This window comes from Erithacus rubecula, assembly GCF_903797595.1.
Source record: "Erithacus rubecula genome assembly, chromosome: 17".
Classification (NCBI taxonomy): domain Eukaryota; kingdom Metazoa; phylum Chordata; class Aves; order Passeriformes; family Muscicapidae; genus Erithacus; species Erithacus rubecula.
Window position 1 is genome coordinate 12,243,851 of NC_136669.1, and position 24,932 is coordinate 12,268,782.

At 40.6% G+C, this 24,932-nt stretch overlaps 1 protein-coding gene across 12 annotated transcripts in view; it reads right to left on the bottom strand.

The window, feature by feature from the left end:
- Positions 1–24,932, bottom strand: part of RBFOX1 (RNA binding fox-1 homolog 1) — a 1,017,140-nt gene that overhangs the window by 797,829 nt on the left and 194,379 nt on the right. For all 12 annotated transcript variants that reach the window (XM_079320738.1, XM_079320785.1, XM_079320750.1 and 9 more), the window contains one exon: positions 18,689–18,721. In XM_079320738.1, the coding sequence (XP_079176864.1) occupies positions 18,689–18,721 (33 nt within the window). The remainder of the gene's footprint in view (positions 1–18,688; positions 18,722–24,932) is intronic.

Genomic DNA, 24,932 nt, shown 5'->3' on the forward strand with positions numbered 1-24,932 from the left:
TTGTAGATTCATGAACATTTACTGCAAAACATATCAAACACAAATGTCTAAATATTGTCTGTAATCTGACTGAGTTCAGTGACTCAGGGGAAAGGGGCCTCCAGATCCTTCCCCACACAGCACTGCAAAGCAGAAAAATGCAAATCAGTAATTTTCTAACAGTTCTATTTATGTTTATTTATATATTTAGCAGATATAGCTCCTAATGTCCAGGTTATCTTAGTTAACCTGTTTTTGATGTAGAAGTTTATGGAAAAATGGGGGGAGAAAGGTGAAGATTTTTTTTTTTTTTTTTTAAAGCAGGGCTGTAAAGAAGCTTCAGAAATTGGTTTCAGGCTCCAGCACAGCAAATGTTAGCACAAGCAGAGGGATGGATGGGGTTTCAAAGCCCCTGGAAGGAGCACACAGTGCCACAGTGGGATTGCAGTGACCCAGGAGATCCCACAGGGCTGAGCCCAGGCTGCTCAGAGCTCTGGGGATGCACAGACTGCACCCCTGCAATCCCCTCTCTGCTCCTGCTCTGGGGATGCACAGACTGCACCCCTGCAATCCCCTCTCTGCTCCTGCTCTGGGGATGCACAGACTGCACCCCTGCAATCCCCTCTGCTCCTGCTCTGGGGATGCACAGACTGCACCCCTGCAATCCCCTCTCTGCTCCTGCTCTGGGGATGCACAGACTGCACCCCTGCAATCCCCTCTCTGCTCCTGCTCTGGGGATGCACAGACTGCACCCCTGCAATCCCTTCTGCTCCTGCTCTGGGGATGCACAGACTGCACCCCTGCAATCCCCTCTCTGCTCCTGCTCTGGGGATGCACAGACTGCACCCCTGCAATCCCCTCTGCTCCTGCTCTGGGGATGCACAGACTGCACCCCTGCAATCCCCTCTCTGCTCCTGCTCTGGGGATGCACAGACTGCACCCCTGCAATCCCCTCTCTGCTCCTGCTCTGGCTGCACTGGGCAGCAGCTGCACTGACTGGGAGCTCCTGTGTCTGCAGAGCCTTGGAGATGGAATCTCTGGGGGCAGGCAGCACACAGCACCAGGAATCCCAAAAACAGAACACTGACTGCTCCTCTCCAGTCATGAGTGCATCAAGGTGTGAAAAACGAGTGATAGATGCTAAAAGATTTAATAAAAACAATAAGAGACAAACAATAAAGCAAAAGGTTATAATGGCTGGGTGCTTGGCATTCAGCCACACCTGATGTTTTGGAGACACCCCTTAAATTCATCAGCCTGTGGCATATTCATAGAGTTGTCATACATTCTTAAACTTTTTTATAAACTATTTTCCATATTCCAGGAACTGTTTTACATGGCTATTTTGAGTCCAGCTGTTTAGAGGATGTGTGTTTTTTTGGTTGTGGTTTTATTTGCCTTATTAGTTTTCATTTGGGCTGTGTTCTTCAGCTTTTACAGACAGTCAGTGTTGGTAGCTGGTGTATCAGCAGTAGGTGTCTTTATTGGGTGTTATCCAACCAAGCAGGCAGTTCACTTACTAAAAACACTTTATCAGCCTATGTTACTTCTAAAGAAAATTACACCTTAAAAACAATTTCAACACCACACATATAATATTCACCCTAATATTTGCAAAAAGCCAATACCATAATATGCATTTATAATAAAGAGCTGACTTCACAGCCTTCCCTCAGCAGGCAGAATTTAGTTACCTATCCCCCACCCCAAACAAGACTTTAAACACCAGCTGAAGAAGCATGCTGGGTTCAAAAGCCTGGACTTGTTCTGCTGCTCCACTGAATGGCACCCCTTTTATGCAGAGTTTCATTCTAGAATTTTCCCACACATTTGTAAATAATATTTTTTTATTTATTTACAGAAATAAATAATTAGGTTAATATTTTGTTAATATATCTTCCTTTATTTATACACATGTCCATCCCCTCAGCCACCCAGAAGTTGCATTAGATTATGAATGAGATAGATACCAAGAACCTACTTGCTTAACTTCCTTTTTTTTTTTAATGTGTGAAATTTCTATTTCTGCCAAGAGCTGCCTGATGCTAATATTGTCAGTCCATACATGGTGTGAATATTGGCATTTATTTTCAGTGCTGTCACCCCAGCACTAGGCACTGTTTTAGTGCTCTGAAATGGTGACTAACACTTTAAATCCTGGAGAAATAAAGATAAGCAGTGGGAAATACAATCCTAGCAGGGATTCACAAGTGAACGTTTCTCCATTAAAAGAAACACAATAACTTTACAAATGTTTTCGTCATAATAATCCAAATCTTTATGAGTCACAGTAGAGAAAACTTACCACAGATTCCTCTGAAATATTTACAACTCTTATCATTTTTTGACCAAATAAATGGAACCATGTTCTGAATCACCAACTTGCCTGGCTGTTACCAGGGAAATTTGCAAAGAGGGGAAAAAAAACCAACTGACAAGTGTTTGGCTTATTTAACTATTCAGAGAACAATTCCCTCCCAGCATTATTCATGCAGCATTTCCACTAGGAGGCTGGCTGATTTCTGCTTTTTCCAGCCTTTTATGAGCAGCTTCCTCAGTCTAATTAAAGCAGAGAACCCAGCTGTCTTCCCCTCTGCTTCAGAGAGCTAAGGGAAGAACTCCAGGAAAATCACTCTTCAGGGACTCCACAGGGATAGCCAGGATCTAAGAGCTGGGAATTTCAATCTCAAGCCCCAGATTTGGGCTAAAAGGGAGCTACATTTGGGAGTTACACTAGGACCTGCTCCAAGCCCTGAGTTTTGGTGCAGCCACAGGCACCAGAGTAGGGTATTTAAAGGAAAGGAAGGGAAAATATTGTATTTCCCACCTGAGCTGAGCCACAGCAGCAGGCACTGGGCAGCTCCTTACAGGCTTCAAGGGCTTTTCTCTTTGTGCTGCCCCTTTGCTCCTTCCAGAGCCAGCCCAGTGCTAATCAGAGCTGATTAGGAGCTCTAACACTTTCTAGGAGGGGACAGGGGGTGGCCACAAACCCACCTGCAGCTTAGAGAGGACACCTGAGCCCAGGTTTGCCCTGAGAAGAGCAGCAGAGGAACAGGAACAGAATCACCAGGGTTTTGTGGAACCCACCGAGAAGCATTTCAAAATTTCACTTCAACACAGACAAATTCTATTTCACACCTTTGGCAGACTGGCTTCATCAAACATTTTTCTCCCCCAGGAAAGCTGGAAAACTGTCTGTCTCTGGGATATATCCCAGTCGTTTCCCTGTGGCTGCCCATGTGAAAGACAAGCATCTGCCCAGCTGAGCCGGGAGAGCGGAATGGGACGTGTGGGCTGGCACAGCACCTGCCAGCAAGCCCTGCCCCATCCCGCAGGGAGGGATCATCTCTGCAGCCCTGTCCTCTCAAGGACACAGCTCAGGAGCACAAGGGGACAGGGCTGGCTGTGCCATGTCCCACTGCAGTGATCAAGCCTCTCCATGAGCACAGGGCGCTTTGCCATCGCTGCAGGATGAGGGGACCAAGGCAGGCAGCACCAGCAAAGCTCTGGCTTGTCTAAAACTGGGATTTTGCTGCCCTCATCAGTTTGCAGCCCTTGAAATTACCTGGCTTGCTTGTGCCTGAAGCTGACCCTCGAGATGAGCTTCCCCAAAGGTGTTGTAGCTCATTAAAAACTGCACTGAACAGTTGGCTGTGGATCCAGGAGAGCTGGACTTGCTGCATGATTAAGAAAAGTAAAATGAACTACTGGAAACTGTACAGCCACTAATGAATTTCCTTTGAAAAGTCAGAGGTTAAATACAAATGTCAACAACAGGATTGCAAGCTGTCCTCAATTTCATCAGTGAAATGGTCAGTGCAGCCTACTGACTCCAAAGATAAATATTTAGAATAAAAACAGAAAGGTCAGCTCAGAGAAATACAGACTTTGCAAAGCCAATTAAATAAAACCCTCAGGATAGATTGTAGAGTGATGACATCCCAGTACTGTCCTGTATTAAATCAGATCAATATAGGAATGCACTTAAAACTGATTTTTGAGGGCTCTAAGCAATACACAATAGGGTAAGTTGCCTCTGGACACTGTGGAAAGCAGATACTTCAGGTGAGCATGACAGAACAATGATCTCAATTTTAGAGTGTTAAAAACTCCCTGTGCTCACTGGCAGCAATATATTTGTATTAAAATTAACAGTGCTGCCTCACTGGAACAGGGAAGCTGATACAACAGGTCAAAATTAGTTAGTTACAGAAAAGATGTGTTTATGGATATTATGGATATGCCAGGGCTTAAAGAGATGTTCAGTGCTCACATTACCATGTAGGAGCTGGATTATTCTCAGACAGAGCCCAGCAGATGAACTATGCCTCACAGACTATTCTTTTAAATATGTTTGTGCAAAATAGACCAAAACAAACTTCATGGCTTGGATTTTGCTCAGAAGTGAGCCAGCCTAGTTAGGAAACTGCTTAAAAGCAAATTGTGCCTGGTGTGAAGGGGGGATGTGACACGAGGATCCATCCCATCAGAAGTTCCATTAAATGAGGGATCATAAATATCTGCAGCTTTTAACCATGTGCACAGCACAAAGAATTATGCCCCATTGCACCTCTCAGCTTCTAAGACCTTCAAAGTTGGAATATTCCAGAGAAAGCTGAACATCCACCCTCAACTCATCAGTTACCAACACCACACTGCCCGGCCTGGATCAACAGGATTTGAATGAAAAGTTGTTCCCTAATCCTCCTCTTTGAAAGGAAAATATCTGTGCATTTAAAACATCATCTGCTTCATTCCTTCACTCATCAGAAGAGCTTATCTGCAGTCCTAGACAAGTGAGAACATTCAAAGTTATGTGTGAAAAGCAAATGGGGGAAAGAAGAGTGATAAATTTGACAGTGGTCAATATGTTCAAAAGTTTGAATGAAAATCTGAATGGTGTAAAGATAAAACACACCCTGATTATGGAGTAAGCCAAAACAGTTTTCTCATAGTGCTTTGATCTATTCAGTATTTTACATTCATAATTAAAAAGTGCCTACTAATGCATTTACCTGAGATGATCACTCAGTGCTATGATCACTCAGAGAATAAAGCTGCTTATTTTCATTTATAAAGCTGAAACAACTTGTGTTCCTTACAATAAGGCAGGACAATACAAAATTTGCAATACTTGTATGAAAAACTATGATTTTACTAAGAAAACAATCAGTTCTAAAAGAAAATGTACAACTAGAAGCCTCTGTCTGCTATTTGTTTAGAGAGTAGGCTTCAAGTCACTGAACTAAAAACCAACTAATTTTGGCTTTAGATACAAAAAAGTTTCAAAAGCCTAAAAGAGGAAGGAAGTCCATAGAACAGCTCATGTGCATGGTCAGCTTCTGTTGTTATGTCTTTGAAAGGCCTCAGCTTCAAGGTCTGCTTAGTTACTCATTCATCCAATTTTGAATTATTAAACATGTTTTTGCTTTTCACAAATTTCCTCTAATCTACCCACCTCAGTTTTTCTGTGAGAACTGAGAGAAGGATTGAGCTTGGCATTTTGATGAGCTCCCATTGCCAGCTGAGGATAGGCATGGATCAGCCATACCTCAATTTATGGAATCTAAAAACTAAATCTAAAATGCACATAGAAAGTCACAGAGACTTGGAAGATCACTTTCTTCTTCCTCAGGATAAAGCCCACACAGTCTCAAGTAGAAAAGTCCAACAATTGTGTTTAAGAAATGGAGCTGAAGGAGCAGAGGATGATCCAGGAGGAATAACCAGAGCTTTTCTTCATTAGTAGTGTAGAAAAAATGGTGAGTAACCTAAAAATAGCCTGAAAGGTTGATATAAACATTTTTCACCACTCTACTGGTGGTGGATTAAAAAAAAAAAAGAAAGAAATCTCAATTTTTTACTAGTTGAGGAGATTTTCCAAGAAAAATACTTTTTTTCCCTCTTATCCAGCTAAGGAAATGGTAAATAAAACTAATAATGAGAGGGAAATCACTTCAGTGCAAAGGGGTATTCTGGAGGAAAAGAACTTCTGGAGTATTTATTTCTTCTCCCAAGCAACAGCTCATTCTTACCTGGGCCATGACCACCAGGGAAAACCATGATAAAACATCAGAAAAAAGTCATTGAAACACAGAAATCTTTTCTTCTCCAAGTGACACAGAAAACGTTGAAGAATCACCACAAATGGAAAGAAGCAGGCTCATTTTTAAAGATATTCTTTCCACACCATTCCCTGGCAGTGCCATCCTTAACCTGGGCATGTTGGTATTTGGTTTTGTGATCTGCCTCAGAAATGCCACCCAAAGTGCCATTGAATCCCAGGCCCTCTGTTGAGCACTGTGCCAGCTCACAGCTCTACAAGCACACAAGGATTTTATTTTTTTTCCCATGAAGACAAACACCAGCAAATTGAATTAGTGTGCTAACAGGAGCAAATAAAATTTATTTAGTAAAAGAATGCATAGTGAGATTATCTAATTAAAATTATTCAGTCTTCCTCTGCACTGCCAGTGTTTTGAAGAAGGATAGCAGGTAGTACAGTATCTAGTGCCTGTGAATTTATTAGTGTTGAGCTTTAACCCTACAACTGTCAGCTCTGATTGGAAAAATTACGTTCAAGGTTCTGCAGCAAGAAGTGATTAAGTGCATTTACAAAGTGAGGACATCCGTTCCCAAGCTGCCTAACATCAATTAAAGGAGGCCAAATTAAATCGATGTTCTAATTCTACAAAATTAATGGTAACTTTTTTTTAATAGATGTAACAACATTTCCCTGAGGTCCTGTAATAAATTCTTATCACAGCAACTCATGTAGAAAGTAAATGGTTACCTATCCATGAAAATTCCATGTTTAAAACCAGTTATGGGAATGTGACAGTGAGGTTCCTAATGGTTCCAGTGTTCTTCCAGGCATTTTGTACTTGATTTAATGTTATTTTACTTTTAAAAGCATGAAGGAAAAAACGTTTTTGTTTATTATGGAAGAATTAAATTTTTTTTGCATTAGTTCATTTTAAATAGAGCATTCCCCTAAACTCACGGGATCAGAAGCTAATTAAGGTTACTTGTAATTACTCTTAATCGAAATGCAATCATATATCTTCACTTTATGTCATTCTATAAAAAGCAAAAAGGTTTTTTTAATTTGTTTTGGGGATTGGTTTGTTTGTTTGTTTTTGGTTTAATGTTGGGTGACATAAATCAAATACTTCAATTTTCCATATCATCATTCCTGCTCAGGAGACGAAGAGACCAGAGATATTTTAGATGTAGTTTTGCAACCTAGAAATTAAGGTGAAGGCACCTACTCCTTATGGCAGAGACACTGGCTGTGGGTGATAAGGACACCCCATCACCTGTGGGAGAAGCAGCTGAATCCATGGCTCATATGGTTTCCAAACTTTCACATTCTCTCTGCCATAATGCTCTTATAATTATTAGAAAATACACATTTGACTACTCTCTATGGCTCCTTTAATTTAGCATTTAAATATTAAGTAAAGAGCCATAAACTAAAATTTCTGATAGTTACAGCCTCATTTAGGAATATTGTCACTGCCATTAACTCTTCTCTTTCTGGAGGATCTCTCCTAAAACACTGTCCTGAGCAGAACCATAATTGAATATATCATCCATATTACAATGCATGAAGCATTTGTTAAAAGCTTAGCAGAAACAGGATTAAATTAGTCTGTCTGTTTGGTTCAGCTGTTTATGCAAGTTTAGGCTTTAACCTGCTCCTGGGCTTCTCTTCTGAGAAGTACAACCAGTGTTCACTTGCATTCTTGAGTGAAGCCCATGCAAGACAAACTAAACTAATGAACATAGCTCAGCTTGGAAGCACTGATTCTATAAATTCACCACACTCTTGGAATTGATTTAAAATGCGGTTTTGTAACACAGGATTTTGTAGTGACGCTTCAAAATTCATTAAACACCACAGATATTTCCTCCTAGAACATTATTCTGGTCTCCTGACAATTGGTGGATTTACCAGCTTGTAATCATCCATGTTTATCTGGAGATGTCCTTGTGTTATTTGTCAGAATAAATCACCTGGAGCTCAGACACAATGCTGTTTTCAATTCCATGTTTTCAGAAGTCCTGCTGAATGTGGAGAGCTGTTCAGCTGGGAGCTGCTTTGCCTCCCCAGAGAAGTTACAGCAAAAAACATCCACTGAATCCAGAGCAGGAAAGAAATTCTCCTGTTATGTTTGAAGTCTAAGAATGCAATGTCTGCACAAAAAAAGTGATCATATTTAAAAGACTGAACTCTTTGAGCTTCTCTAGATGGCTTGGATCTACTCTGAAATCTTCAAATCCTACTCAGGACAACATTCACAACATTTGTCCTTTGGGAACAAAGGACTCTAAGGAAGAAGGAAATGAGATACAGTGAGGAGGGCAATTTTCAAACCAACTGCTGGGAGTTAGTCTGTCATAGAAACCCTGCAAAGATGATTCTGAAGGCGTCAGCCTGGCCTCAAAATCATAAACTCCCAATTCAACAGACAATGCCCTTTAGTTAGAACACTTTATTCAGCAAATAATTCATCACATGCCAATAATTCATCATAAAGTGAATAAACCACTTCCAGACTACAAGTAATTGAAAAGTCTTTATCAGACCAGAAACTAAAATCATGTTTCAATGGCAAAGAAATGTGGAACTGCCGGGGAAAAAGGTGCCTTAATAAGGCACTCTACACCCCAGGCTACCTCTGGCCCCTGCTGTTTCCTAAGGTGGAAAATGAAATCTTCCCAAAGCTAAGGGGGCTTCCCCTACAACAGACACATTTTAATCATGACCTCTGAGAAGACTCAAGGAAAGGAAATATTTTGGCTATGCCTTGTTGATCCTTCAAATTTGCCATTAGTGAGGAAGACAAAGGCTCTGTTTCACCCATCACTCCTCATCCACTATTTCCTCCAGCACTCCAGACTCTCTCTCAGTCCAACTCCTTTATTTTCTCCTCTGCAATTATGGGCAGCAGCTCCTCTCTTTCTTTCTCCTAAAGAAAAGCAGCTGCACCAGTGCAGGCAGTATTGTTCACCTTCCCAACTTATGAAAAGCAGGAGACAGGGAGCAATGCTGCTTTTTCTCTTCCCCTATTACAGCAACATGAACATTTCTCCAAGCAACCACTGCAGTTTTAAATCACCTCAAACCCTCCCTGAGTTTTTAAGAAACACGTTTGGTGGCTTTAAACATGAATGGGAGAGGAAAATATTTTAGTACTTCAGTCAAAAGAATAAACCAAATATACACTGCCCCCAAATACCCCCTCATAATTCTGGATATTTTCCTTTGCAGTGAGTGTTGCTGCTAAGATTGTATTTTAAATGTAGAGTGGGAATGGGCAGCAGCACCCTTCCACAGCTTCCTAGTGAAATCCCAAACCAAAATGCTACTTGGCTAACAGTTGGTTTTTTTCTGTGAATAGATGTTACCTATGAACATCCACTTTTTATAAACACATTATTTGCCCTAAACATAAACCCCTCATGCTCTCTAAGTGCTCATCAATCTGTTTGTACTGATGGGAACATTTCCCTTTGTCCTGCTGTGGAACTAATGGTTGGTTTGCTCCAAACTACCCAGATTCCATTCAGAAACTTCTCCCAAAATACCCCTTTTGCCCATTTTGGGCACAATGTTAAGCAGCTGTACAAGGTTTAATTAATAAGAAATCCAGTCTTTTCTGCATTTTCACATATAAATTAAAGCTGTTGAACTATAAGATGGAAAGATATCTGGTTTTGACCACACACTGCAGTTCCCAGGCTGAGACCTTTTTCTATTTAAAAGTGACCTGTGGGGACTGATAATTAACAATTGAAACTCCTCTTTCTCTCCCTCAGCTTCTGCCACCTCCTCCCTAAATTGAGATCACGTTCACTGCTCTCAAACCTGGCATGGCTCCATTGAGGCCCAGCTCCATTAAAGTTTATGAAGCTCTGCCAATTTCCATGGCAGAGAATTTGGTCTGTGCTTTGTTCAAAGGTTAGAAGCCTTGCCTGCAAATGCTACAATTCCATGTGGAATTCAGCTGGTCTTCAATTAGTACAGCTGCCCATGTCAGCCAAAAGGTCTTTACTTCAGACTCTCAGTGAAACAGAGCAATGAAATTGTTAACCAACTTTTGGTGTTCTTACAGGCTCTTAAAGGAATTTTTATCACATTAATTTACATTGTAGTTGTGAAATTTCATCTTTTTCCCTTGCTGCTGTAAATCATTTTTGTTCCCTATCAAGAGAAAACTTTTTTTTTTCACCAATAACAGAAATAAAATAAAAGACAGAAGTTTATTCACTCTGCTTTCTGCTAAGAGAATTTCCAGTGTAGGTTTTCAGTGTATGAACTGAATAACCACCTCTACTCCTGCTGACCTGTTAATTAGTCAAAGGAAAGGAAATAGTCCCCAAACAAATTTCACTAGGCCTGAGGATGGAAGGAAACCTTGGTAAGAATCATAAAAAAGTTACTTTGAAATATCTAGCTCCTTATTTTAAACAGCCAGTGGTGAATATTAATGTATTTTCAGCTAAAACTTCCTTTTGATGTTTTTCTCTAAGTACACTTTTGTTAACGATGTACTTCATAAACATGACAATTGTTGCCCATGATTTTTCCCAGCACACAGCCAAGGAATACATCCAATTTTAATAGGAAGAGCATGCAAAGGCCTTCTGAATGCTAGCCCTTGCAGGAGGAAGAGATTTATCTTCAAACAAAGATCTACTTAAATATGTTTGTGGCAGCTGAGGAATTTATCTCCAATTCTTTTTGCCTGTGGTGTGCCACATTGCTATTTTCCCCATAGCAGCATGCAAGAAGCAAACTAAGATGTCATATACATAATACAGAGATAAAAAATGACCCTATTTCCATGTCCATGTGATAAATGGAATGAAAGTTCAGTGAACACATATTTGCACATTAATTGAACTGCATGATTCTGTCCTGTTCAATCAAGTCGCTACTCTCTGTACCACAGGAATTTTTTCCCCAAGAACCATTAAACCAACTTTATTGCTTAAACACATACACATTTTCACCTATTTATCTTCCTGCCTTGCCAAGATAGAAGAAAAAAGTTACCTCTGCATATTCACATGATTGAAAACACATACACAGGAATTTATATATTACTGCATCACATCACTATAATGACAACCTGAACTAAGTGTTGCTGTTCACTGTAATAATCAGAGAACAAAGGTATTTGATCAACTTTCGTAACCTATAAATATTTAGGAGACATTTGGGCTTTGAGAATATTAAGTTTTCCCTCAGAAATCAAGTTTCTTTTGGCTGATTTAATCATCAAGATCAATATGGCCCATCTAGAGCAGTGACAGTATGATACTCAAGTGAGGACTGAGAAAAGTGTGATTAATACAGCACCTTTAAAACCTTCATCAAAGCACATCCAGATTCTCCTACAGGCAGTGAAAACTTACAGCATTCAGCAAGAGGATGTGGAAGGAAAGCAAGAAAAAGAATCAATAAACAAAGTGCACTTTCAAGTCAATACCAACCCTTTAGTGAGACAAGCTGATATTCATTCTGTCCCCAGCAAATTCCTGATGCACTTTACTGAAACAAATTCTGAAGACACATCTGCATATAAAATAAATGTGTTTGTTTATCTCTATATAAATAAAAAACCAAACCAAAACAGAACCAAGCAAACAAATCCCCAAAACCCCAAACCCAGTTAAAAGACTATTTGCAGAGAGAGACTTTATTGGGGAAGGTTGTGCAACTTTGAATCAAGCAAATTGAGGTAACTGAATTATTTCATGGACCATTTTCCATATATATTAAAGAAAAAATATCCAAGTCTAAAGCCTGTGTAGGCAACAGAGTCTCAGCTACCAGAGGCACACATAGTAAACTGCATGGTATCACAGCCATAAAGATTTCAGTCAACAAATACTCTGCCCAAATATTCCCTCTCCTAGAAGCACCATGACACACCTGGCTACTCTTCAGACTGTGCTGGGACACCTCCAAAAGCACCCAAACTTTTGTCACTTGAACAGAATAAAGGTAATTTATGTGTCCAAGTCCTTGCCAAACTGGATGACAATTACAGCCTAACACTTATTTAAAGAAATACAAAATGAAGGCTCAAGTTCCAATCTTATATATATATATTATAAATGCTCTATTTAATATGTAATCAGTAAATTAGACAACTGCTTGTGTCTAAACTGATGTATTGCACAATTCAATCTATCTGGGGGTTTATGAAAGTTTGTAATTTCCATTCATTATCTTTTGTTGAACTACTTGCTTTCCAGTGGTAGAAGCTTCTGCTTCCATGAGTAAAGTAGTCCCCAAACCATAAATTATATCCTACAGTTTTGACATCATTTATTTTCATACCATTATACATGCCAACCTTTTGACTACTCAAGATCAAAAGAGTTGCTCTCCAGGCTCATATTTCACTGTAGCTCTCATATTTTATGCAGCAAATTAGGTTTTACAGCAGCAGCAAGACTGTCTCTCACACTGCACAGTTTAAAATTACTGCACAGGATTTCAGACAGAAGGAGCACAATCCTAGAAATTCATGCTCAAGTTAAAAATGGATGAAAACTTTGTATAATTCTTCCCCATGCATTTTGTGTAGTCTTTCTTTAGACATCTCTTTGTTGCTAATGTGGCTCAACCTCAAAACTGCAATAGGAAGTCAGGATTCTGCCTTTGGTAATAAAAGTTGGAGGGGAATCCATCAAATCCTGATGAAGGCAGGTATTTGATGTGTTCAGATGCACCCCAGGCACATCCCAGGGTCACCCATCAGGCACACACTGCCATGAATTTCCTCCCTGCCACATTTGGAATGTCCACATTAACTTGTCAGGATAATTGCTCCAGCTGGGAGCTCCCATCACTGCCAATCAAGGGTTTATTTGGGATCTGAAGACACAGAAGGTGCTCAGCAGGATTTATATGTGACACTGAGTTACCCAGAGACACCTTTCACTGGGACTTCAGACCCTTAATCAGCTTGCATGATTAAAAAATACTTTTTAGTGGAAATAACTGAAGGCACAACATCAAAATCCCAATTTCTGCACAGTTACAAGTGCCCAGTTCTAAAAGGTTGAAAATTAAAAATAATTTTCATTTATAATTCTTGATTTTACCCTTGAAATTATAAATATTCTTAGTTATATTATACAGAATTATGGCATTACTGCAATTATCTTTTTAACAAAAAATACTGGCACCTATTTATACACAATATGTGACAGCTCGATTTAGCCAAATCTAGATTTCAACAGACCAAGCAAAAATTAAAATCTTACTGCAATAATTATCCTCTTGATAAATTCTGAAATCCCACTACAAACTACAGAGATTTTAAACCACTTAAAATAATCAAAATTATGACTACAAGGAAAGCTTTATGCTATGCCCCTATAGATATGTACTTTTCTTAAATCACAAATATTTTCTTGCTGTAAATACATCAAACTTAGGGATATTTGAAAAAGCACTAATAGCAAATTCTTTATTAGTCATCATGATTGATCACTCCATGCCTCATTCCACTTGGAGGGAAGAGGGAATATAGAGCTGGATAGGATTAACAATGCACAGTTTCAACCAAAAGCTGTGGCTGATGCAAAGTATTGATGCATCAGAACAGGGAGAAGCTGTAATCCACTCACTCATCCTGAAAAACAACCTGAAAATAGAAATGGAAACGTCTCCTGTCCTGAGCACGCTCGTCCCCTGCAGTGATGGCACACGAGGCCCTTGCATGTTAAGTGTGCTGGGGAGAATAAAGTAGGGCAGGGAGTGGAGGGAGGCTGAATGACATGTTTTCATCCGCCGTGGGGTTTTCATACAGCACCTGCAATTTACCCTGACAGCATCCAACCAAGCATTCATCCTTCCCCAGATAAAGTTCCCACTGATATCATAGTTTTCCCATAGAAATCAATCAGACAGCCAACAGGATTTAAAAATTCCTCATGAGCTAGCAGAAAGAATTATAAGTCTAGCAGGAACAGAGCGTGCTGCAAACCTTCAAACCAGTCATAGTAGAACAATATTGGTAAAGGCATCTTTCCTGAGCAAGCTCTGCTATCTGTTTACACACACATCTCTCTGACTCCTTTCCCAAAAGGAATTAGTTCACCTTGGCATGAGGAGCAGGCAGGGCAGTGTGGTCCTGCTGGCAGTGAGACCCAGCTCTGCTGCTGCCTCACCACAAGATTCCTTCGTTTCTCTCGGGATGCATTCTGCATCACCTCCACAGTGACAGACACTGGACAGAGTGTGCAGCACAGCCTGATGGGCTGGGATTGCACCTGGGGCCCCCAGGAGCAGTGCAAGGCAAGCAGACAATGATATCAGCCAGCACAAAGCCTCCACATCACCCTCCATGGTGGCTTTCTCAATATATCTGCCATGGACACCTTGCACGTGCGTCGCTCACAGCTCATGCAAACACATTTCCTGCAAACAGACAGGGCTATTCGTACACATTTTACAAATACAAACCAGTGAAATTGCCTGTTCTGTCAGAGGATTTTTCTCTCACCCCATCCAGGGATGAAGGGAACCCATGTGTTGGCCTTTTCTGAACAACGTTGCTCCCCAGGTGTCTTAGGCTGCAATACAGGATGTGACCAGAAATGTGTATTCTATCACCATGTGCTGAAACCAGGTGGGGCAGTGATCCTTATCTCCATGGGAGATATCCTCTGCTAATGGGCCATCTTTAAAACCAGGTGGGGCAGTCAGCAGTCATCTTTATCTTTTCCACATCCCACCCTCCCTCCAGGAGATATCTCCTGTTCATGGCCATTGAGTTCCAGTGCATGACTGATAAAATTCCATCATCCCTCTGGGAGATGCTCCAGACAGGGGAGGAGCCAAGCCTTTCCTACCCAGATAAAAACTGAGATTTCTGAACACCAGAGCAGCCTTTCCACTGGATTCCAGAGGAAAGCCAGACCTTTCCACATCATCCCTGGACCTTGAGAGGAAATCTGCACCTTCTACAGGAGCACTGCTCCAGCTGAACCACATCTGCCACTGCAGGAGGATGCAGCCACCATTGAATGGGACTGCTGCCAACACCCTGACTGACTGATGGGTGTCAGCTTGGATTCTGACTCTGACAGGGTTGGGATTGTTCTTTCTAATACTGTATTTCTATTTTGACTTTCCAAGTAAAGAACTGTTATTCCTATTCCCATATTTTTGCCTGAGAGCCTCTTAACTTCAAAATTATAATAGTTTGGAGAGAGGAAGTTTACATTCTCCATTTCAAAGAAAAGCTCCTGCCTTTCTTAGTAAACACCTGTCTTTCAAACCAAGACACCAGGCCTGACCATTCCCTCCACGTCAGGGATGTGGGGGATTGACAGTGACATTTCCTGATAATCAAGGGCCTGATGGATCACTGTATCAACCAGTCACACTTTTGTTGTCATTAGAGTCATATTCTCCTTATTATTCTGAGCTTTCCTGTAAACTCTGATTTAATAACTTCCCTGGGCTTTGAGCTGAATTTGATTGCATTTTATTGAGACATATTGGCACCCTTTCCTTTATGAGAGTAAAAAATAGGCTGCCTTGACATTCCTCCCATTAAAGCAGGCAGAGAGCTAACACACAGTTACACTGAACTTGTATTTCAATCAGGCATGACCTCTCACTTCTCACAAGAAGGCCTTGAACTTCACTGTATCGTTTATTCAAATATTGCAGAGGAAAAGAGGAATCACAACAAGCTTTCTCTGTTCTATTTTGGTAACACCATTCGTTGCAGAAAAAGGAAAAGAAATTATGCTCTGCCTAACATAAAGATCATTTATTCTCACTGCTAATTAGAAAGAAGAACACTCTGGAAAGTCAAATAGTTTCTGAATGAGACATGAAAAATGTACAAGCAAAAAACAATAAGAGGACTAGATGCCATGTAGGTGTAACAGATAAAATTAACACAATGAAAAAAAGCATTCCTCAAACTGTTGTTCCAGCAAATTACATGAAAACTTATTTTGTAGTGTGTTATGGAATTGCTGCAGTGTATAGCTGTATTTGAGACTGATCTCAGGCCCATTTTGTAATGGTATTAACAGATCCTGTTATGGGTTTGAACAAGAAACCAGGGTAAGCTGTGATAAAAATCTTTGTGTCTGACTACCTATGCATAAGTTATTCCTTTTTAAGATGCCTCTAACTTGCACATTTACAAGACTATGACCCTAACAGGCACGGTGTGGGCAGATTTGGCAATTATTTTTGGAAGGCTTTGCTGCCTACAGATTTGACTCTGTCACTATTTGTTGTCCTTTTGTGTTAAAAGATGGAAGGAAGGTCCTGGGATCACTTGACAGATTCCTCTAGATGTTCTTGTCTCTGTAGTGATATTTGGCAACCAGCATTTAAAAAAAGCCCAGCTGGTTTGTATCTTCCTAAAACATTCAAGAGCTGCACAAACATGCTAACTTTTTATCCAGATTTCATACAAAATTTAGAAAGGGAACACAGCAGTGTCACCTAAGAACACAGGAAAAGGAATAAACAAATTTCAAGAGTACTCAGACCAACAGTTCAAGAGCAGCCAAGCAGAGGCTCTGATAAAAGATTTTAGAAAACAAACGTTCTGCTTTTTTATTCAAAAATAAAAAACAAGCAGTCCAGCAGCAAACAGTGGAGGAGCTCTAATGAGACAAGGCCTGACACAAAGGTAAACCAGAACAAGGGGACTTGGGCTTGTCTCTTTCTCAGAACTGTCCATGAAGACCCAAAGGTAAAGCAAAATCAAACCAAATCAGGCTAAACACAGGGCCACTATTCTCAAAAATGAGGAAATGTTCTGTATGTCTTGTCATCCCCACAGTTATGTAAGGCCTCAAAACTCCACCAGAGAGCTGAAAATTCATTAACCAGTTCTGCATGCCTGTTATCCTCTTATTTTCTATTTCATGTGAGTGATTCCACTGAACTCAGACTATTTCCAAACAGCATTAATATCCAATTCAGGAAAATATTTAATTACCCTTTACCTTCAATTTGGATTTGCCCTGTATTGGGCAACTTTGACAATCTTTCTGAGTTCATGAATGGGAGGAACAGCCCCCAACCACAACCTCTCACCCACAGATCTACAAAGTCAGCAGGTCCAGGGGCTGGGGCACAAAGGTCAGCTGGTGAGCTCTTAAAAACAACCAAATGTGTTAACTCAAAGTTTTCAAATCAATAGAGTACTAACAAACAAAGCAACTCAACTGGCAAATGCAGAAATTTGCAATATTCCTAGATTTTTACACACAGAAGAGAAAAAGTACATGAGAACATGTGACAAATAAACAAGAAAACAGACTGTATAGAAGGCAGCAGAGTCAACAATAGTACCCACACAGTGACAAATCGCAGCCCCCAAAATCCCATTATGAAACAAGAAACTGAAAATGACTATTAGTGAGCTCTTGATAGAACAGCACCAAACATTTGAACAGTGCAACAGTAAAAAAACAGATACAAATCCTACTCCTGAAACTCCCTAAGACAAGCCAAGTATGCAATTGAATCAGACCAGCTAAATTGAACACTGATATTACAGTCTCAGTCTAAATAAAAATGAATGATCTCATTCTTTTGCAGTATGCAAGTGAACTCATGTTCTTGTTCTTTAAAGTAACTAGCACAGTTTATCTATTCTCTTTAATAATGCAATTTAATTTACCAAAGGTTCATATTAAAAATTTATCTGACTCCAGCAGTTAGAGTCACCTACACATTTTGTCACAGTTAAACATTAGCTTTGGAGCACATCACAAATTCCCTGCTGTGAGCCTGAGAAGGGTTCCACAGAGGAACACTCTGAGCTTCCAACTGACATTACAAATAAATGACTCAGGAACTGTGCACCAAATTAAAATATCTGCCACTTATTAGGAGTGCAGTGACTTGTTCAGCAGCAGTGTTCAGAAGTGGCAAGTGCAGGTGAACACGTTTGTGCTCACAAAGGACTGGCACTTTTGCTTAGCAGTCAGTTATTCAAAACACGCTCCAATAATTGAGATGTTTTCACCCCTAAGAACACCTCCAGACCATTAAGAAATACTCACACATCAAGAGGAAAGCTGACAAAATAAAAGTGAGTCCAAAAGGATCAAGCTAACCTGCAGCAATATCAGCACTTAATGTACAACACTGCCAGTGGCACTGCAGAATTCAATGAGAACCCAGCTCAGCACAAAATCCACCTGCTCTTTCATGCTCCAGCCTGTTCAAGCAGCTCATGGCATATGGTACAGCAAGAGTGAGGCAAACCAGATGTGGAGGTGGACAGAACATGTGCCAACCCCCCAGAACCACCCTGGAGCAGGTACAGACCTGCTTGGCTGAGGAGCAAAGGAGAAAAATGGAAGGGCACAGGGCAAGGTCAGCTTGCACCTTCTGGGGTGGGAAATAAACCACACACCAAACAAGCCTCTGAACTGTGTGGTTTTGATGCCATGGAAACCTCCACAAAGACCTGCACAATGGCAAACTTTCCTAGAAGGGCTTTATGAGCTTAAATAATAGTTATACCTTGACCAGGTTTCCAAAGATTGGCTCATTAAGCACTAGAAGCAGCACAAATGCCATCCCAGAATAACTTAAACTTTCACCCCAAAATTGTAAGCAAGGTGGCCCCTCTATCAGAAGCACAGAAAACTATTTAACATTCCAACAGTATAAGACAGAATTTCCTACCTCAGCTTTGCTGGCATCCAGCGTTGTCAAAACCTGAAAATTACAGGAGAAATGCATTAGTATTGATCCAACAAAACAGGAGTGGGATTAATTGGCTTTTGAGGTAACTGGCATCAATTGGTTGTTATGGCTTGAGGGAAGAGGGCTGAAGGGAACTGTCTTTCACACTGAGAATATTCACCTCTCGTGCACATCAGAAGGGGATAAACCACATAAACCAGGGATATATTAAAACAGTAAAATTCAGGAATATGGGGTAAAAATAAAAGAAATATAGCAAAAGAGAGCTGAAAAAATATGCTTCTATTTTTACTAATTTTGAATTTGTTCTTTTGTTGAGCAGTGCAGCCATAAGCTTCCCAACCCAGACACAATTCCCAGGATACACTCTGAAACAGGTTCAGTTCCACATGGTGGAAGAACAGTCTGAAGAACACATTCTATGTGGAGTGTGACAAAGTTTTGCCAGATCCTTCTCACTAGGGACAGCCTGCTGGGCACAAGTGTCCTGGGTTTGGCCATCTGGGAGCTCCAGTGCTGACTTCCAGCCCCCAAAGCTGCCCTGAAGCAAACATCAGCCAGTTCTCTGCCTCTCAAGGGTTGCTGAGCTCAGGTAAGGTCAGTGTCTAACACCAGGGAGGTACAAAGTCAACTGCTATGAAAACTGCACAAAATCCACTGCAGAGAAATTCACCATTTATATTAAAGCAAATTAAAAATTTTAAGACACATACATTGTTATAGGTCAAACAACAGACATGAATTAATAAGCTCGTATTAGACTCTGAGGGCTGTTAAACCATGTTTGTAAGACAAAAATCTCTGTTAGAACTTCATGTCACAATATTGCCACCACTGCATTAGGTTGAAAAGCCCTTAACAGTCTCCTCACAAATTCCAGACTGACACCTAGCTATAATTCTGTCTCCAGGAGAATAGATTTTCCTTTATATTGGTGTTAATCATCACCTCTAAAGGACATCACCAATTCTCCCAGGCTCCAGGAGCAGGAGTGCCCAGCCATGACCCTGGCTGAGGGAAGGGGAGGAGAGCACAGTGCTTGTTGAACAGAGCTCAGCCTGCACAGCAAAGGAGAAATCTGTGTGCAGAGCTGCTGCTCAATGGGAGACATCTGTGGATTCATCAAAAACTTATTCCAAAGGAATTTAGGAATGGAAATGAGCTCCTGTCACATTACAACACGGTGCCTGCAATCACAAACAGTTATTTAATTTAACCTGATTCAAACCCAGGTTCAGCTCTATTTGAAACGCGTACCTTTATCACTAATGGGATTTTGGAAGCTGTTCAAGAATTTCTCTCACACAAGCAGAACTGAACTTATTTAAATTCTATTTATTTACAAACAACCTAACACTTTTTCTTGTTATTTCTGCTGTTGTTATTCCTCTTCATCAATATTTTTGAGTGTTAGCAGTTATTTTTCCTTTCCAAAATGAACCATACAAAAAGCCATCCCATCCATTCCCTTTGGTCACTGGTAGTGTCCCCTCACAAAAAGGTCTTTCTACTTATAGACTCATAGAGTTACACTCATCAATTAATCTCACACTTACACCAATTTAATTACAACTTTTTTGGAGGCAAATGACTAAAGCACATATTGTAGAGGATATACCAAAAACCTGTCTTAAAACACTGGAATTTGGAGTGGAGCTTCCTGAAGGTGCCATAAATCCTGCTCTAAACCCTTTGTCAAAGGTGCCTGCCTTCTCCCTCTCTCAGTTTGCAATCAATGTGAATAGAACTGAACAATGTGACTGCTCCAGCCAGGGCTCACTAATGCCTTGCAAGGCAATTATTCTTCTGTTTTAATAATTCACCTTACATGTCCAAAGGCTGTATTTCTCTTTTATATTTTTGTACCTTCCTGGTGCTTTACAGTCACCCAGTGCTCAGCTGGACCACTGGACATATTATGTCCCTATCTTTCTTCTCCAAGTTATTGTCTGATAAATCCCTGCTCAGCAGTTGAATTCCAGTTAGTTCCTAGAAGCATGACCTTTTCCTTGGTATTGCTAACATTAATTCACTTTTATTTTGGTCTGCAAGCCCATCCATCTCTTCCTGGATATCACAACCAGTTCCTCCATGTTAGCAATTCCTCCCAGCTTTACATTTTTATCAAATCCCATTAGCACATTCTTAGGCCAAGCATACTAATGAAAAATTATCAAAAGAGATCACAAATAATACAGTGCCACTGCTAAGAGGAGCTCTCTGTTGAGCAGTGCAGCAGCTGACCCTGGTACAGCAGGTCAGGGTGCCAGGCTGTCACACCAGAGTTATCCTGCTGGAATGCTGCAGCAGGATGAGCCACAAAGCTGAGAGAACATCTGCACCCAGCCTGGGCACAGGCACATGGACACACCCTGAGCTCTTTGGGAACTCTGCAAATGGTCCTCACACCAGGGGGATTATGATCTTTGATAGCATCCTCACCACTGCACCAATGGAGACAAAGATGGAGTGCTTCTGCTTAAAATAATGCCATTCCTCAAGCTAATGTTTAATTAATAAACAGTAAAACACATTAATTTAATATTATGGGTCAAATAACACTCATAAAATTAATGGGCTGCCTATTGCTCGTCTGTGAAGACCTGGCAATTATCTAAGTTTTACAGTGGTTTTTATTTAAGTTTCTGTCTTAATGCAGTGAATTATCATTCTATTTGTATGACTGATTTGTTCCTCCCCCTCACTCTTACCCCCCTGTTCCTGAAACTTGTAATTTCTAGCCCAGCAGCTGTATCTCCTGTCAGGTTTGAGGAGCAGAGAATGAAGACATGGGAGCAGTGTAATGGCTATGACAAAGAATTGCAGTTCCAAGCCATCCTTTGCTGAGGCTTTTGAGAAGTGTCTGTGTGTCACAGGGTGATCACTCAATTAAATCCTCTGAGAAGGCACTGCCAGCTCTCGAGCTCCTTAAGCAGAGCTAAGATCTGCAGCCAATCCACCCGAGACACAAAGCCAGTGTCTGCACCCCCTGCCAGGCAATCCTGGCTGAGGAACCCTGGGCAGATGTGGCCATGCTAATTGCTGTGCTAATTGTTGCAGAAGGTGGGAGTGGGCTGAGCCAAAGGAGGGGCAGAGAGGAGCGCTGAGCTGCAGGCAAGGTGTGTCATCATCACTTCATCTCATCTCCCTTTGCAATAATCCACTGCTCTGCCCCACCATTGCTGTGAGTGTGAGGTTGGGAACCTCCATGCTCTGGGCACCACCTTTGTCAGGTTATCTTAAATGAGCAAGCAGCCAATAGCTGCTGAAAAGGTTATTTGTTACAAAGCACATCAGTCTGAAAAGTCAAGCAGAAAAGCAATGGCAAAAAGCAAATGGCAAGAAGCACCAACTCTCCCAATACAAACTCTTATATAGGATCTTCCCAGCAAGCTCAGACATAAACTCAGACCACCACTCCTTAACCTGTTAGAATTCCAGTTTCTGAACACTCCAGGTTACATACAGACTATGCACACAACCTGTCTTGTTCTATCTGAAAAATGTAAACAATATTCTTATTATAGCTGTTACATCTAAACACTGTCTGCAACCTCCAATGGTCCTGGAGCCTCCACTGAAAACATTAGCATGATTTTCAACCTTCACTAGAACTCACAGTGCTACTCTGGCATCTGAACCTTTTACTTACTAAAAGCATCAGAGCTCATACTAAAACTTACTTACTTACTTATCCTAAAACTTAAACTTCTACTTTATATGTGAGTGGCTTAATATACTTCATATACTTCAATGTATCCAAAGGCTTTAATTCAATCCCTGCACTCTGATTTCTCTCTGGAGAATTCAGAGACCCCCAGCTCACTGACTCCAGCATGGCAGGGATGATAATTTTCTCCCTCTCCTGCTGCTCCCCCATGACATTTTATGCCTCAGTTAAAACCACAGCAAATTCACCAGGAGGAATTATGGCTCAGGTGAGGGATCCTTGTCTCTCTCACCATAATCCCTCTGTGACATAACAAAACTGTGGGTTTATGTCACTTTCCCAAGCAAGATGCAATTTATCCTTCCTGTGCTACAAGCTAGACGTGACTGACAGAAAACATCTTTAAAAATGGCTTTTTTTGCCATTCCTGGAAGTTGTACTCAATGCAGAACTTCCTATTCTACATGAGGAATCCTGAAAATACTGACAAAAACATAGACATGCTAATAACACTGCAAAAAAAAAAAAAAAAGGAGAGTCTTTTAAACTATGTTTACTGCTTTTAGCATTTAGAAAGGTCTTATCTCAAGGTGCATGCATCCATAGTTCCTCTCTCCAGAATGAACAGAGAAAAATATTTGCCATTCTAAATCAGGAAGCGAATAGCTGCTATTTGTTACAGATCTCAAGACATCACCTTACCAGCAAGAAATAAAGGAAACTTTCTTGAATGAAGAAAGCTCCTCAAACATAAGACTGGACAGCTCATTTAAAATCAGTTTTGTACTAAAAGTACATGAAATTCCCTGTGTCAAAGTTCAAAGGCAAAAACAAACACAGGAAGAATTGAAAGGTATGTGTTTGGAGCCAGGATTCTCACCTATCCTGTGCCTGAAGGTGAGTGATCATTTCACTGAACTCTCCCATCTCATCCACGTGTGAAGCCCTTTCTCTGTTACTGATTTTTCTAAAAAAGGCATTTTCTTAATTTTTTCAATCTGAATCCTTTACACTAAAAAAAAAAAAAACCCAACCAAAAAACAAACAAAAAAAAAAACCCAATCAGTTTTAACATTTAATATGTTTCCCCCTTCCCACGTTCCTATGGAACAAGATAAAGGATTGGAAAAAAATGAGACCAGGACTATAGTGCAAATAAACATCCAAAATAAGCTAATGAAAACAATCTTTGGCAGTTTGCACTTCAGAAACCTGTTTGGAATATTAGGCATAGAGGATTTTAAGCATGAAGAAAAGATATAAACCTAGAAATAGTATTAATGTTATTGAAATTGTTAATGCCGAGACAGAATTAATTTTATTTCCTTTTACACACAAAATATCTGACAGACAGACAGTTCTGGAGACCAACACCTCCACTGCTTACCCACTCCTGACTCTGCTGCAGAAACACCCTGCAAGGGAGCTGAGCAAGATTTGCATGGATGAGACCAAGGGCAGAGACTCGACAAGGTCCCGTGGATGTTCTGGCATTTATCTGAACAAATGTGAAATTCTGTGTTTAAAGTCTGTCTCCCTGAGCTCAGGCAGCATTAAAAATCAAAATTTGACAATCACTGTGCTGCAAAAATTATATTAAATTGGTTTATTAAATTTTATTAAACTGGGAATCCAGCCTGTGGGTTGGGAGGGATGGGAGGTTGTTTGCCCACTGGCTTTTCCCAGTTTTTGTCAGGCTGGAGCAGTCAGCAGCCCAGCCTGGCTCCTCAGGATTCAGGACAGATTTCTGACTGGGGCTCCCAGTCCAGGCACTGAGCTCTTGGAGCTGCTTTATGACAGGGTGCAAAGAAACCAGCCCTGTGCTGTGCTCTTCACTCCCTCTGACTCCATGATGTGAACAATCACCTGTAATCTCACTGCTTCACTGTGATAAACAACAGCAGGAGAGCAGGGGAAAGGAAAAAGATAAAACCAAACCAACCAGCAAGCCTTTAGGAATATTGCAATGTACTGTCTGGCACTTTCAGTGTTGACAAAATTAGAAAAATAAGCCAAACCATATTGCAATACTTCACTTCCTAAAACACTGTGCCTTTGAAACGTGGAATTCTAATGCACCTTGCCAAATTTAGTGAAGTAATCATGATAAATATAGCTATAAATCTAAATTTTTCTTTAAACATATTTAAATCCCTCCATCAAAAGCATAGAAAAATATGCATGCAAGGGAGATCACCTTCTTGCTAAAGCAGTTCTGTTTGCTAATTCATCAGTTCTCATTCACTTCCTTCTTGATTTCTAAAAGCAGTTTTGGAAAGTGAAACAAAATTAACTTTTGCATCCCCACTCCTGCCTCAGACTACCAAGAAACCCTCCATGACCCTTTATAAAGCTAATCCTTAATGGTCACCAAAGCTCCTGAGTGTCAGGAAGGTGGGACTTGACCCAAAAATTTTAACTCATCAAGGATGGGTTTTTTCATTTGTGTTCTTACCCTTGTTCTGACTAACACTCATATAAAACTAAGACTATTTTTCTTGATTAACACCCTGGATATATTTTTTTAAACTCTCTGTGAAGGCTTTAAGAGGT